The following is a 15288-nucleotide window of genomic DNA, read 5'->3' on the forward strand; positions in this document are numbered from 1 at the left end:
CTTCCTTCCAGCAGTCACCGTGGAGGATTTTGTCTAGATTCAAAGATGAAAGTCAGGCAGAGAAAGAATAATATTGGCTTTCCTTGTCTGTAATATGCAGCAGCTTTTCAATTTAATTTCAGAACAGGCATAAATAGCCTTGAGGTTTGGTGCTGGGGAGGGGGGGTTGAAAAAAAAAGTTACTATCAAGTCTGTTTATATGGTGCAGACACAGACACAGCCCTGTGTGCACCCAGAGCTGGGCTCTGGGCAGTTGCAGGCAGTCTGTGCCGAGATGATACTGAGCAGCACATGTCACTTTAGCATCCAGGAATTTAGATCTGCACATAACTATCTTTTTTTGCTGCCAAGAGCAGCACATATAGAGGGAGGTTGCTGCTGCAGCTCTTTGAAGCTGCAGGCAAATGCAATTGAAGCAGTGAGTCATCTAACAACAAAAATACAGGAGGCTAAGAACTGCGGTGAAAACACTGCTGTGCACCTTCCAAAAATAAAGCTACCTGGGTGAAGGAAAACATTCACTGTGTTTATTGTAAAAAGAGAGCCACAACAGGCCAGGATTTGAGCATGCCCTTTACTCTGCCCTGGTGAGACTGCACCTGGAACATAGCATCCAGTTCTGGACTCCCCACTTCAAGAGGGACTGGAGAGAGTCCAAGAGAGGGCTACCAGGATTCTGAAGGGACTGGAGAACCGCCTGATGAGGAGAGGCTGAGAGCCCTGGGGCTGTTTAGTCTGGAGAGGAGAAGACTGAGAGGGATCTGATCAATGTCTATCAATATCTAAGGGCTGGGGGTCAAGAAGGAAGGGACAGGGACAGCCTCTGCTCACTTGTGCCCTGGGATAGGACAAAGGGCAATGGATGGAAACTGCAGCACAGGAGGTTCCACCTCAACATGAGGAGGAACTTCTTGACTGTGAGGGTCCCAGAGCCCTGGAGCAGGCTGCCCAGAGAGGTTGTGGAGTCTCCTTCTCTGGAGCCTTCCCAGCCCTGTCTGGATGTGTTCCTGTGTGACCTGTGCTGGATTCTATGTTCCTGATCTGGCAGGGAGGGTTGGACTCAATGATCTCTTTGGGTCCCTTCCAACCCCTAACCTCCTGTGAGCCTGGGTTGTACAAATTGCATCGAGTAGGAGAGGGTTATGTAGATACACATGAGCTGATGGCCTTCACATGATTTTGTTGCAGAAGGGGATGATAACTAAGATTTCAGACTTTACAGTAAGCTATGACTTGTATGTAAATGCCTAGATGAGATTTCACCAATCAGTTTTCATAGGTGTCACTGGACTGGGAATCTGATTTCAGACTAAAATAGAGTGACTAAGGCAGCTGTGTCACACAGGCAGCTTTGTGAAGTTGAACAAGATGATTTATTTCCAGTTGTGTTACACAGGCAGCTTTGTGAAGTTGAGCATATGGAAGCTGATTAATTTGGAGAGCGGAATCAAATAGGATAACAAAGGAAAGAGTGACAAAGATGACTGTGAGTTGAGCAGGGTGTGGAGTGAGGCTGAAGTGAAAAACAGAGAAATTTCAAGTCAATAGTCACAGAGTCACAGAATTGTCAGGGTTGGAAGGGACCTCAAGGATCAGCCAGTTCCTACCCCCCTGCCATGGACAGGGACACCTCACACTACAGCAGGTTGCTCACAGCCACATCCAGCCTGGCCCTAAAAATCATCCAGGGATGAGGCTTCCACCACCTCCCTGGGCAGCCTGTGCCAGGCTCTCACCACCCTCACAGGGAAGAACTTCTTCCTAAGGTCTAATTTAAATCTCCCCTCCTCTAGTCCTACTACCTGACACCCTAAAAAGTCCTTTCCCACCTTTCTTGGCCACAAGAAGATCTCCTCAGAGCCTTCTCTTTTCCACCCCAACTCTCTCAGTCTGTCTCCATAGCAGAGCAGCTCCAGCCCTCTGCTCATCCTCATGGCTCTTCTCTGGACACATAACAAGACAGGAGGAGTCCCACAGCTATGACAGACAAAGCTTGTTCTGTTTTTGATAGAAATATCTGCCTGCTCTGGGATGTATGTCATAGGCAGCTGAGGGGTTTTGCCTTCTGATATTTATAGATTTCATAAGCATCTTCTCTGTGGGGCTTAGTATCAGTGCTTAAATGGCAGAAGTTTAAAGTAAGGTTGGAATGCATTTCCAACCTTAGCATAACCTGAGCTAGCTTCTGCATTTTGCTATTGTAAAACATGTGTGTCACCCAGCTAGCAAAGCTGTTAGGAAGTGTTGGTGCTCCAAAGTGCGTTTCAGCTTGTTTTTCTCACTGCTTTTTCTTTCTTGCCATTGTTTTTCTCTCAGTTGACAAAGCATGAGATTAACTTTTTAGCTTGGACCCACAAACACAGCATGAGAGCAGAAAGTGAGCAAAGGGAGAAGTAGACCCAGGAGTTTTGGCCAGTTTGAGTAATGAGGGCTGTGACAAAGACTGGTGTTGGCTTTGCTATGAGTAGGATCTCACTTTGTTGTTGTCCTTGGTGGTATGCAGGTTAAAAAGACTGGATAAAGGGCATGTATTTAAACACTCAGCAGACAGATGAACTGAACTTGAGAGACTTGCTGCTGTTCACTTGAGTATTTGTAGCAGTTCAGCTTCCCAGAGTCTTGAAGAAAGGCATGGAGTGTGGCATCAAAGAACTCTGCTTGTGTGCAGCAAGAACATGTGGAGAGGCTGCATCCAAACCTACTACTTGAGCAAAGCATGCTGGTTTGGAGCAGCTTTTACCCTGAAGTCCTCCAAAGAAAGGTTTAAATGGCACTGCCATCCATCTGCTTAGCTGAACTGCAGTTCCTACCGAGGAACTTTCAATTTGTCAACCATTTTAAACCGGATTTGATAGAGGGAAAGACATCTCAAGGCCTGTGTAACATAGAAGGGCTTAATTAACATCCACAGCTGGGTAGAGGTGAAAAAAAAGTCTGAAGTGGTGCTCCCACACAGGGAAAGGCAAGAGGAATTGAGGCCTGATGTGTTTTGTTTGGCTGGAGCAGAGGTGTAGGGCTGCCCATTCAGAACTTTCACACTGGTCCCAGCTGACTCTTGCCTGGAGACACCATGGGGGAGGCAGGATGGAGAAAGAGATGACTGCAGGGTTGAAGGCCACGCTTAGAAGATGTGGAATACAAGTCCAAAGCACGCAGATTTCATTAGCCAGCATAAACTGGGTAATAAAGTGGGCTCCTATGCTCTTCAAGGGTAGCCATCCTGCCTGCAAAAGAAATCAGCTCTTAACTGATGAAGGAAGTAATGAAGACAGCACAAGAGGTGGAGAGTGAGTGTGGCAGCATGATTTAGCAAAAACCAGTTGCTGTTAAGCTAATTTAAATAAAGGAGCACTTTCTACTTACAGGGCCTGTGGCAGCAGAGGATACTGATCCTGTATTCTCCAGCAGGAAACTCTGCAGCAAGGCCTTTCTCCTCTGCCATGGATCAGCCTTCCCCTAGCAGCACCGGGCAGGCTTGTAAAACCAAGAGTGCTTACCTGCTGGCTTGAACCCTAGGCTATGCTCACTAGTGGCATGTCAGTATAACCAGTCCTCTTCTCTCACCTGCAGAATGAAAGCAGCAGCTCATTTTGCTTGCTGCTGCTGCCTTCAGATCCATTCCATAAATAATCTCTTTGGTTTTGTACAGTGTGAGAGATCCAGGATTCCTTGAGGATGTTGCAGCGGGAGGAAGGCTTTGAGTTTGCTTTTATTTGGGGTCCTTTCCGACCTGAGTGTCTCTGGGATTCTGTAGTTTTCACAGATACTGAACTTGGCTCACAACTTAGGAAAAAAGTCACCTGAGTGTCTCCATTATCTTTCTGTGTTATTAGTGGTGAAAAGATTTCTAAACTGTTGTGTTTGCACCTGTGTGCTTCCAGTGAAACATTCCACACAGACTGAAATGGGATGACTCCAGGGCTGTGTTCAGCTCCGGGCCCCTCACTACAGGAAGGACATTGAGGGGCTGGAGCCTGTCCAGAGAAGGGCAACAAGGCTGGGGAAAGACCTGGAGCACCTGGGCTACCAGGAGGGGCTGAGGGAGCTGGGAGTGTTCAGACTGGAGAAGAGGAGCCTGAGGGGAGACCTCATTGCTCTCTACAGCTCCCTGAAGGGAGGTTGGAGTGAGGAGGGGGCAGCCTCTGCTCCTTGGTGGCAAGAGACAGGAGCAGAGGAAATGATTCCAAGCTGCAGCAGGGGAGGTTCAGGCTGGATGCTAGGAAATATTTCTTCCCAGAGAGGGTTCTCAGACACTGGAATGTTCTGCCCAGGGCAGTGCTGGAGTCCCCATCCCTGGAGGTGTTTAGGCAGTGTGTGGAGCTGGTGCCTAGGGACATGGCTTGGTGTTGACCCTGCAGTGCTGGGTTGAGGGTTGGAGTGGATGAGCTTGGAGGTCTCTTCCAAGTGGATGTGTCCTGTGATTCTGTGACTCCATTAACTGGCTGACACACTGTCTCCACCACATAGCCATTTGTCACAAGTACAGTCAGTACAGTCATGTTACTTTATGTATGGCTTTTCAAACTCTCCATTAAAGGATTGATAAAGCTTGTTGAGACTGCTTAGCAAAGCCAGAGATTACCCAACCTGAGTATTTTACCAACAAAGGAGAAGACAGTCACTGATGTCATGGTTTATGATGGGTTGCATGGTGGAGAAACAGATTCAATATGAACTCTTTGAATAAGCAACTGCAATGAGATGTGAAGCAGACTGGACTAGTACAGAGAATGCACATCTGCTGAGCTAGTATCTGCTGGTTATTAGAGATACCAAACTTCATGGTTCCTACAAACACAAATTGGGTTCAAAAACTTGCCAGGGCTGTGGTTTCCAAAACACTAATTACCCTGCAGAAGTGCTGTAGAGAGATGTGCATGCTCATCATAACACACAACTTAGTGCAAGCCTTCAAAGAAAAACACTCTCTCAAATATATTCCAAGCAATGTCTGTAGTTAAATCTTGGGGTTTCCAATGCATGTGGAGAATTCCACTTGTTTCTCAGACACAGGCAGGATTCCTCAAGGTTTTGCCAGCTCTGTTCCAGAAGGTGTTACGGGCTCACAGGATCTTAGGGGTTGGAAAGGACTTCTGGAGACCTTCCAGTCTAACTCCCCTGTGCCAGAGCAGGACCATAACTCCAGCACAGGTCACACAGGAACACATCCAGACAGGGATGCAAAGGCTCCAGAGAAGGAGACTCCACAACCTCTCTGGGCAGCCTGCTCCAGGGCTCTGGGACCCTCACAGTGAAGTTCTTCCTCATGTTGAGGTGGAACCTCCTGTGCTGCAGTTTCCATCCATTGCCCCTTGTCCCATCCCAGGGCACAGGTGAGCAGAGGCTGTCCCTGTCCCTTCCTTCCTGACCCCCAGCCCTCAGCTATTGATAGACATTGATGAGATCCCCTCTCAGTCTTCTCCTCTCCAGACTAAACAGCCCCAGGGCTCTCAGCCTCTCCTCCCCAGGCAGTGCTGCAGTCCCTTCAGCATCCTTGTAGCCCTCCCTTGGACACTCTCCAGCAGCTCCCTGTCCCTCTGGAACTGGGGAGCCCAGAACTGGATGCAATATTCCCAAGTCTCAGACTTTCCTGTACACTTTCTGGATCTCTAATTGAACTGTGATGAAATCTATTCATTTGGTCTTTAGGTTTGGAGGTGTACAAACAAGATACCAGTGTCATCTGTAGTGAACATGAAACAACTTAGGGACCTACAGTTGAGAGAGGCAATGAGTTGAAGCTGTGCCAGGGGAGGGTTAGGTTGGACATTAGGAAAAACTTCTTTAGTGAGAGAGTGGTGAGGGGTTGGAACAGGCTGCCCAGGGAGGTGGTGGAGTCTCCATGCCTGGAGGTGTTCAAGAAGCTGTAGCTGTGGTGCCTGGGTATATGGTTTAGTGGCCATGGCAGCTGGGTTGGGGTTGGACTCGATGATCTTAGAGGTCTTTTCCAGCCTTAGTGATTCTAGGATTGAACAGCACACCCATGAAGAAGGAACATAGTGGTTCTTAAACAGAATTCACCACGGCTACAGCTTTGGCAACTAAAATATTACACATGTGCTGTGTGGAATAAAAGTTTCCAGGTGTTGGCTGCATTGGAAACAGTCTGCTCCATGGTAATTTCCTTCTGTACTCAAATGTTTAAAGGCTCTAGAACACAGGCAGAAGTAAACTACCTGATAGCCAGAAGAAGCACAGGGAAAATAGAGTGAGATCCCTGCAGGCCCACCACACACCAGAACAAGTGCTAATGCTGACCAGTCACTTGTGTAATTGCAACAAGTTTATCTCCTGTTCTCTTCTGGTGCTTTTGTCTTTTGATATAATTGACTGCACTAGCAAGAGACAGGGCAGAGGACAGGGTTAAATAGTGATGAGTAAGAAGGGTGAGAAGTGTAAGGCAAAAGGACAATTACAGAAGTTCTGTAGGGAGGAGCAGGCAAGAGCTGATAGTCACAGAATGACAGAGTGTTAGGCTCTGGAAGGGACTTCAAAAGCTCATCCAGTCCAACCCCCCTGCAGGAGCATCTAGAGCAGATCACACAGGAACACACCCAGGCAGGTCCTGAATATCTCCAGAGAGGGAGACTCCACAACCCCCCTGGGCAGCCTGTGCCAGGGCTCTGTCACCCTCACGAGGGAAAAGATTTTCCCCATGTTTCCGTGGAACTTCCTATGCCTCGGCATCCACCACTGCCTCTTGTGCTGGCACTGGGCATCACCCAGCAGAGTCTGACAAGAGTAGCAGAATATATTACTGTGTCCAGTTCTGGGCCCCTCAGTTTAGGAAGGACATTGAGAGACTTGAAGGTGTCCAGAGAAGGGCAACAAGGCTGGGGAGAGGCCTTGAGCACAGCCCTGTGAGGAGAGGCTGAGGGAGCTGCACCAGAGGAGGTTTAGACTCGAGGTGAGGAGAAAGTTCTTCACTGAGAGAGTCCTTGGCCATTGGAATGTGCTGCCCAGGGAGGTGGTGGAGTCACCATCTCTGGAGGTGTTCAAGAGGGGATTGGATGTGGCACTTGGTGCCATGGTCTAGTCATGAGGTCTGTGGTGACAGGTTGGACTCGATGATCCTTGAGGTCTCTTCCAACCTTAGTTTTACTGTGAGACTGTGAGACTGTTTAGCCTGGAGAAGAGGAGGCTCAGGGGAGACCTTCTTGCTGTCTACAACTACCTGAAAGGAGGTTGTAGCTAGGTGGGGGTTGGTCTCCTCTCCCAGGCACCCAGCACCAGAACAAGAGGACACAGTCTCAAGCTGTGCCAGGAGAGGTTTAGGCTGGATGTTAGGAAGAAGTTCTTCATAGAAAGAGAGATTGGCCATTGGGATGTGCTGCCCAGGGAGGTGGTGGAGTCACTGTCCCTGGAGGTGTTTAAGCCTGGATGAGGCACTTAGTGCCATGGTCTGGTTGATTAGTTAGGGTTGGGTGATTGGTTGAACTTGATGATCTCTGAGGTCTCTTCCAACCTGGTTGAGTCTGTGATTCTGTGAGTTGTGAAGTCTTGTTTCTTTCATTCCAGCAGTTTCTCTCACATACATGAAGAAGGTACCTGCAATGGCTATTTTTCAAGGGCAATTTGGATCAGACACCCTGCTCTTACCACCACAAGTTCTGCTTAAAGCTCTGGAGCTCTTAGACAAAAGCAGTCCTGACATGAACACTTTGTCTGCACTGTTCATTATTTTCTCACAGGACACAGTGGTTAAGCCACTTTGTTGTTCATACTTTTTACAGTGATGTAGAAATCTTTGCCCTAGGATCTGAGCCTTAACCTCATACAGTTGGAGAGGATTGTATCATAGCACTGTGACAAAGCAGTTCAGGACTGCAGGATGTGGGAGGGGTTCCCCACAGCAAAGTAAACAGTTTGTGTGTAAATCATGGCAGCAGACATGTGCTCTAGAAGTTTCCATCTTTTTGAGCATTTTTATCTGGAGAGGAGCAATGATGATACACAATCTGTATAGGGCAAGGTGTCTCCAGGTGACTGTTTCAGGACCCTAGACCTATTCTTTCCACCCAGCAGAAAAATGCAGAAGAGACATTTCCTGCCAGGAGCACTGCACCCATTGAACTGGGCACAGATTTGTGAGTCTTACTGTTCTGTATGTGGAGAAGGACCTGGGAGTGCTGGTGGACAGCAAGTTCTGCATGGGACAGCAATGTGCCCTGGGGGCCAAGAAGGCCAATGGGATCCTGGGGTGCATGCAGAAGAGTGTGTCCAGGGAGGTTCTCCTCCTCCTCTACTCTGCCCTGGTGAGGCCACACCTGGAATATTGCATCCAGTTCTGGGCTTCCCAGTTCCAGAGGGACAGAGAGCTGCTGGAGAGAGTCCAAGGGAGAGCTGCAAGGATGCTGAAGGGACTGCAGCACTGCCTGGGGAGGAGAGGCTGAGAGCCCTGGGGCTGTTTAGTCTGGAGAGGAGAAGTCTGAGAAGGGATCTGATCAATGTCTATCAATAGCTGAGGGCTGGGGGTCAGCAGGGAGGGGGCAGGCCCTGCTCACTTGCTCTCTATGATGGACAAGGGGCAACAGATGGAAACTCCAGCACAGGAGGTTCCACCTCAACATGAGGGAGAACTTCTTGACTGTAAGGGTCCCAGAGCCCTGGAGCAGGCTGCCCAGAGAGGTTGTGGAGTCTCCTTCTCTGGAGCCTTTCCATCCCTGTCTGGATGTGTTCCTGTGTGACCTGTGCTGGATTCTCTGCTCCTGCTCTGGCAGGGGGGTTGGACTGGAAGATCTCCAGAGGCCCCTTCCAACTCCTGACATCCTCTGATCCTGTGATATATTTAGAGCTATTATAATAGTTTTCAACTGGAAAATCATCAGTTGGTATTCCAGTCCTAAGCAGGAGATTTTTAGTTCCATGTTTGGCATAAAGAAAATTAGTAAAATACATTCTGTTATGTAATGTTCTGTGTTACATTTGCTACACTGATGGGAACTTTAGTGTTTGACAATAATTTTCAGTGCTATCCCTCAGGAAATGAACTGCTTTCCTTCCAGCTCTTGATTTTTGCCTAATTACAGTGATCAATGTATAAATTAGTTCCTGTAGTGAAATCATGCTGCTGATGTGGGTGATTTCAAGCCAAGGCTTCTACATCTCAAACTTGGACTCTTAAGATTAAAGGAACAGTGTAAGGACACAGAAAATGTCCTTTCAGGTGAGCTGACCCTGTGTGATTGTCATCATCAGGATGCTGCAGAGGTGGTTGTGTGCTGAACTGCTCTCAGGGCTGCAACGGAGCTCAGCAGCTAAGTCATATTTCACAACCATGAGGAATTTAGGAACTTAGCTCCCTCTTGCTTTGAAAACTCCAGCCTTGATACCCATGAAGTTACCTAATGATGAAATGCCCAAATAACATGAGTCACAGCATGTTTCATGTTGGAGTGGACTCCTGCAACCTGCTGAGAGCGTCGCAATCAGAGCAGCTTGCTCAAGGCCATGGCCGGTGGCATTTTCAGTGTCTACAAGGGTGGAGATGCCACAGCCTCTTGGCAGCCTGTTCTGGTGTCTGATCAGCCTCATTCTGAAAGGAATTTTGCTGTCATCTCATGAGAGCTTTCTGTTTTTCAGTTTGCATCTATCAGCTCTTGTCCTGTCCCCTCCAGCAAGAGCATGGCTTTGTCTTCTGCTTTCTTCTACAAAGTAAAGAAGCCTCCTCTTTTTGAGAGCAAACCACCCCATTTCTCTCAGCCTCATCTCATGGCTTCTAAATATTAATAGTAGGTTACTCTCCTTGAGGTTGAGTGACAGAAATACACAGATCCTTTCAATTCCACCATAGAATCTTATGTGAGAGATACTGTGCTTCAGACCAACCTGATCTCCTTCTATGATCAGGTGACTGCCTGGTGGATGTGGGGCAGGCTGTGGATGGAGTCTACCTAGACTTCATCAAGGCCTTTGACACCATCCCCCATAGCAAACTCCTGACCAAGCTGTCAGCCCGTGGCTTGGATGGGAGCACACTGCATTGGGTTAGGAACTGGCTGGAGGCTGAGCCCAGAGAGTGGTGGTGAATGGTGCCACAGCCAGCTGGCAGCCAGGCACCAGTGGTGTGCCCCAAGGATCAGTGCTGGGCCCTGTGCTCTTTAACATCTTCATTGATGATCTGGATGAGGGCATTGAGTCCATCATCAGTAAATTTGCAGACAACACCAAGCTGGGGGCAGGAGTTGATCTGCTGGAGGGTAGAGAGGCTCTGCAGAGGGACCTCGACAGGCTGGACAGATGGGCAGTGGCCAAGGGCAGGAGATTGAACACATCCAAGTGCCAGGTTCTGCACATTGGCCACAGCAACCCCATGCAGTGCTACAGGCTGGGGTCAGAGTGGCTGAGAGCAGCCAGGCAGAGAGGGACCTGGGGGTGCTGGTTGATGGTAGGCTGAACATGAGCCTGCAGTGTGCCCAGGCAGCCAAGAGGGCCAAGGGCATCCTGGCCTGCATCAGGAAGAGTGTGGCCAGCAGGAGCAGGGAGGTCATTCTGCCCCTGTACACTGCACTGGTTAGGCCACACCTCGAGTCCTGTGTCCAGTTCTGGGCCCCTCAGTTTAGGAAGGAGGTTGACTTGCTGGAAGGTGTCCAGAGAAGGGCAACAAAGTTGGTGAGGGGTTTGGAACACAGCCCTGTGAGGAGAGGCTGAGGGAGCTGGGGCTGCTTAGCCTGGAGAGGAAGAGGGGTGACCTTATTGCTCTCTACAACTCCCTGAAGGGAGGTTGTAGCCAGGCAGAGGTTGGTCTCTTCTCCCAGGCAGCCAGCACCAGAACAAGAGGACACAGTCTCAGGCTGTGCCAGGGGAGGTTTAGGCTGGAGGTTAGGAGGAAATTCTATACAGAGAGAGTGATTGCCCATTGGAATGGGCTGCCTGGGGAGGTGGTGGAGTCACCATCACTGGAGGTGTTCAGGAGGAGACTTGATGGGGTGCTTGGTGCCATGGGTTAGTTGTTTAGGTGGTGTTGGATTGGTTGATAGGTTGGACATGATGATCTTGAAGGTCTCTTCCAACCTGTTTTGTAGTATTATTATTATTATTATTATTATTATTATTACTATTATTAAACACAAAGCTCTTTTTCTTCTTCTCTTCCTGCCTTAGTCCCAGCACTGTTTGTTTCCATGCAGTAGAACAAAACCTGCTGCCTCTCTCTGGGAAGAGTTCCTTTTTCTCTCAGAAAGCTTTACTGACATTCTGCTAAACTCCTCCTTTTTGCTGTTTTTTTCCACATACACACTGCTGTTTGTCACCAGTGAAATGAGAAGTCATTCAAAATCAGGAGCTCTCAATGCAAAGAACAAATGGTTAAAGAGGCAACTTTGCATCTAATATAGCAATGCCTTTGGAGAAAGTGCCTTTGCAATAATGTTTGCTTAAGTCTGAATGTGGCAAGCTTGGAGCAGTGATTTATGAATGATGAGTCAGACTTGGATTCAGAACTTGTTTGACAACACAGAGCAAACAATGTAAGGACTTTGCCTGATTAAATTGCCTATTTCTTAAGCTCAATTTGCTATTAGCTTTTGTTAAATTAATCCAACCCAAAATCAAATCCAGATTCAAGCCCTGGACCTGCTCTGTAATGATCCAAGTACAGTCAAGTAGAAACTGCATCCTCTAGCCTCAAGATGCTCGTTAAAATCAGTGAGAAAGCGTGGAGTCATGAAGGGACTGAATCAACAGCTGGCAGCTCTGCAGCAAGCTTCAAGCTTTCCTTTCAGACATTGCAGTGCATCTCTGATCAGTTCCTGTGTCTAGCTGTACATCATTTGCTGCTTGCTGTCTCTGGCATAGGGTTGTTGAGGGTCTTTTTTGGAATACAAGTATTTGACAAAGCTATAAATGAGGCTTTGTCTACTTTATGAACTAGGAACAGAAATGGCATCACTCTGGTTTGGATCTGCTCCAGGAGTGAGTGCCCAGTGACAGTGGCACCCAGGTCACTCCAAGTGAAGCAGCTGGTTCAGGGCAGGCAGCTCACTTTGCAAAACCCTAGGCCTGGATCTTTTATAGTCTCCTCTACACCACTCTGAAGAGCATTGTCTTGGTAAGCCCTGTTGGGTGGGTGGACATTTTGCCCAGGTGGGTTTCTGCACATGTTTGTGTGAGTGTGTTTGTAGGCACCTAGGGACCTCGTTTAGAGAGCAGTGAAAGGGGAGAAGGACTGGGGGGTCCTGCTGGATGGAAGGTTGACCATGAGCCAGCAATGTGCTCTTGTGGCCAAGAAGGACAATGGAACATCTTCCTCATGAGGAGAGCCTGAGGGAGCTGAGGGCTCTGTAGCTTGGAGAGGAGGAGCCTGAAGGTGACCTCATTCCTGTTGGTAAAGATGTGCAGGGTGAGTGCCCAGAGGCTGGAGCCAGGCTCTGCTGGGGGATGCCCAATGCCAGCACAAGAGGCAGTGGTGGAAGCTGAGCCATAGAAAGTTCCATGGAAACAGGAGGAAAGATTTTTTTCCCTGTGTGGGTGACAGAGCCCTGGCACAAGCTGCCCAGGGGGGCTGTGGAGTCTCCCTCTCTGGAGATATCACTGCACTGGTTAGGCCACACCTCAAGTACTGTGTGCAGTTCTGGGCTCCTCAGTTTAGGAAGGAGGTTGACTTGCTGGAAGGTGTCCAGAGAAGGGCAACAAAGTTGGTGAGGGGTTTGGAACACAGCCCTGTGAGGAGAGGCTGAGGGAGCTGGGGTTGCTTAGCCTGGAGAAGAGGGGACTCAGGGGTGACCTTATTGATCTCTACAACTACCTGAAGGGAGGTTGTAGACAGGCAGAGGTTGGTCTCTTCTCCCAGGCAGCCAGCACCAGAACAAGAGGACACAGTCTCAGGCTGCACCAGGGGAGGTTTAGGTTGGATGTTAGGAAGAAGTTCTATACAGAGAGAGTGATTGCCCATTGGAATGGGCTGCCTGGGGAGGTGGTGGAGTCACCATCACTGGAGGTGTTCAGGAGGAGACTTGCTGGGGTGCTTGGTGCCATGGGTTAGTTGATTAGGTGGTGTTGGATTGGTTGATGGGTTGGACACAATGATCTTGAAGGTCTCTTCCAACCTGGTTTTGTTTATTCTAAATGAAGGTTTATTCAAGACCTGCCTGGATGTGTTCCTGTGTGACCTGCTCTAGGTGCTCCTGCTCTGGCAGGGAGGTTGGACTGGAATAGTTTTAAAGTCCCTTCCAACCCCTAACATTCTGTGATTCTGTGATCCAAGCTGGAGGAGGGGAGATGTAGGTCAGATGTTAGGAAGAAGTTCTTCCCCATGAGGGTGGTGAGAGACTGGCACAGGTTGCCCAGGGAAGGTGGTAGAAGCCTCATCCCTGGAGGTTTTTTAAGGCCAGGCTGGATGTGGCTCTGGGCAACCTGATCTAAAGGAAAGAGCTTACTCTTTTTTTATATAAAACTTATTTCATTTTTGTTTGTTTTTAACTGACTCTGACTGATGTTTCTATTGCATTATTCTCCAGATTGGTGTTTGAACCTTAAACCCAAGCAATTGCTTCCTTTTCACACACAAGTACAGCAAAAGTTTTAGTAGGTACAAGTTAGAGGAAGCACTTAATTGCAGAACTCATTCTGGCTCGAGGTGAAGTGGTTAGAATGTGTGTCTCAGTTTTTACCACTCCTTTATAGCAATAGCTACTAATGCTTCATGCAAGTGTCATTGCCCTGTTTCCATTTATGGATTTTGGATGGACCATAAATACCTTTGTTCCTTTTTGTCCCTATGGTCACATTAGAAGGGTGACTGAGATTTTTTTTCATTATTATGAAACAATAATGTCATTATTTCATATCATATTATGAAGTATGGAGAGCTGGAGAGCTGCCAAACAGAGAGGGACCTGGGGGTGCTGATTGACAGCTGGCTGAACAGGAGCCAGCAGTGTGCCCAGGCAGCCAAGAAGGCCAATGGCATCCTGGCCTGCATTAGGAACAGTGTGGCCAGCAGGAGCAGGGAAGTCATTCTGCCCTGTGCTCTGCATTGGTTAGGCCACACCTTGAGTCCTGTGTCCAGTTGTGGGCCCCTCAGTTTAGGAAGGACATTGAGATGCTTGAAGGTGTCCAGAGAAGGGCAACAAAGCTGGGGAGAGGCCTTGAGCACAGCCCTGTGAGGAGAGGCTGAGGGAGATGGGGTTGCTTAGCCTGGAGAAGAGGAGGCTCAGGGGAGACCTCATTGCCCTCTACAACTACCTGAAGGGAGGTTGTAGCCAGGTGGAGGTTGGTCTCTTCTCCCAGGCAACCAGCACCAGAACAAGAGGCCACGGTCTCAAGCTGCGCCAGGGGAAGTTTAGGCTGGAGGTGAGGAGAAAGTTCTTCACTGAGAGAGTCGTTCATCATTGGCATGTGCTGCCCAGGGAGGTGGTGGAGTCACTGTCCCTGGAGGTGTTCAAGAGGGCACTTGGTGCCATGGTCTAGTCATGAGGTCTGTGATGATGGGTTGGACTTGATGACCATTGAGGTCTCTTCCAACCTTGGTGATTTGGTGATTCTGTGATTCTGTGAAATAATGTTTTCAATATTCTTTATTTTTGTAGACTCAGAACCGGATGAAGCTGATGGCTGACAACTATGAGGATGATCACCTCAAATCCTCATCCCACTCCAACCAAACCAATCACAAGCCCTCCCCTGACCAGGTAATGTGTCTCTCTTTTTCGCTTGCAAAGTCATTTTTCCTGTATGCTGGCTGACTGTTTGGAGCTGTATGTAATTTTCCCTGCTGTGCATGTCTTACCTTGGAACAAAACCAGCATTCCAGAGGGTAGTTAGAGACCAGAAATGGATGTTGCTGTTGTGTCGGCTTCCTTGAATACTCCTGAAAGGTGAAAACACAGTTCCCAGTACCAGGCTGTTATTAAGTGGGTGGAGAAGAGGGGGCAGACAAGGAGAGGCAAGAAGGAAATGTTACTCACTTCAAGTGCAAGGCTGGAGTCCTGTCTGGCTGATTCAGGTTTTAGTAACTCAGGTTTACTGCCTGAGCGTGTGGAGCGTCCAGGGCTGTTTCTTGTCTTCGGTAGCAGGAAGTCGTGCTCCAGGATCAGCTTTCTGATCTATGGATTGCATATGAGCAGTTCCCCTCATTTCCCATGAGGAAATCCCAGCCTCTGTGCCAAATGAGCACAGACTGCTCCCTCACAGACTCAATGGGCCGTGAACTGAAGGAAAATCAATTTAGCATCTCCACAGCAGCGAGGAGCCTCCCGTGTCATTTACGAAGCCCAGCCATGTGCCTGACAACTCTCAGAGAGATTACCTATCCCTTGGGCAGCACAGAGAATGCCAACATAATTGCCT

At 48.6% G+C, this 15288-nt stretch overlaps 1 protein-coding gene and 1 long non-coding RNA gene across 11 annotated transcripts in view; one reads left to right on the forward strand and one right to left on the reverse strand.

Annotated features, from left to right (window-relative positions):
- Positions 1 to 15288, forward strand: part of ERC1 (ELKS/RAB6-interacting/CAST family member 1) — a 435845-nt gene that overhangs the window by 371249 nt on the left and 49308 nt on the right. For all 10 annotated transcript variants that reach the window (XM_068141805.1, XM_068141804.1, XM_068141809.1 and 7 more), the window contains one exon: positions 14529 to 14630. In XM_068141805.1, coding sequence (XP_067997906.1) covers positions 14529 to 14630 — 102 coding nt within the window. The remainder of the gene's footprint in view (positions 1 to 14528; positions 14631 to 15288) is intronic.
- On the reverse strand, positions 1018 to 15198 carry LOC137442801 (uncharacterized). The gene is made up of 3 exons (XR_010987772.1): positions 14907 to 15198; positions 14729 to 14809; positions 1018 to 3224 (listed from the first exon to the last, which is right to left on the reverse strand). It is a non-coding gene; the product is annotated as an uncharacterized lncRNA (long non-coding RNA).

The sequence above is a fragment of the Melanerpes formicivorus genome, unplaced genomic scaffold, assembly GCF_026170545.1.
Source record: "Melanerpes formicivorus ecotype bairdi unplaced genomic scaffold, bMelFor1.0.p_v2 SCAF_8, whole genome shotgun sequence".
In the NCBI taxonomy this organism is placed as follows: Eukaryota; Metazoa; Chordata; class Aves; order Piciformes; family Picidae; genus Melanerpes; species Melanerpes formicivorus.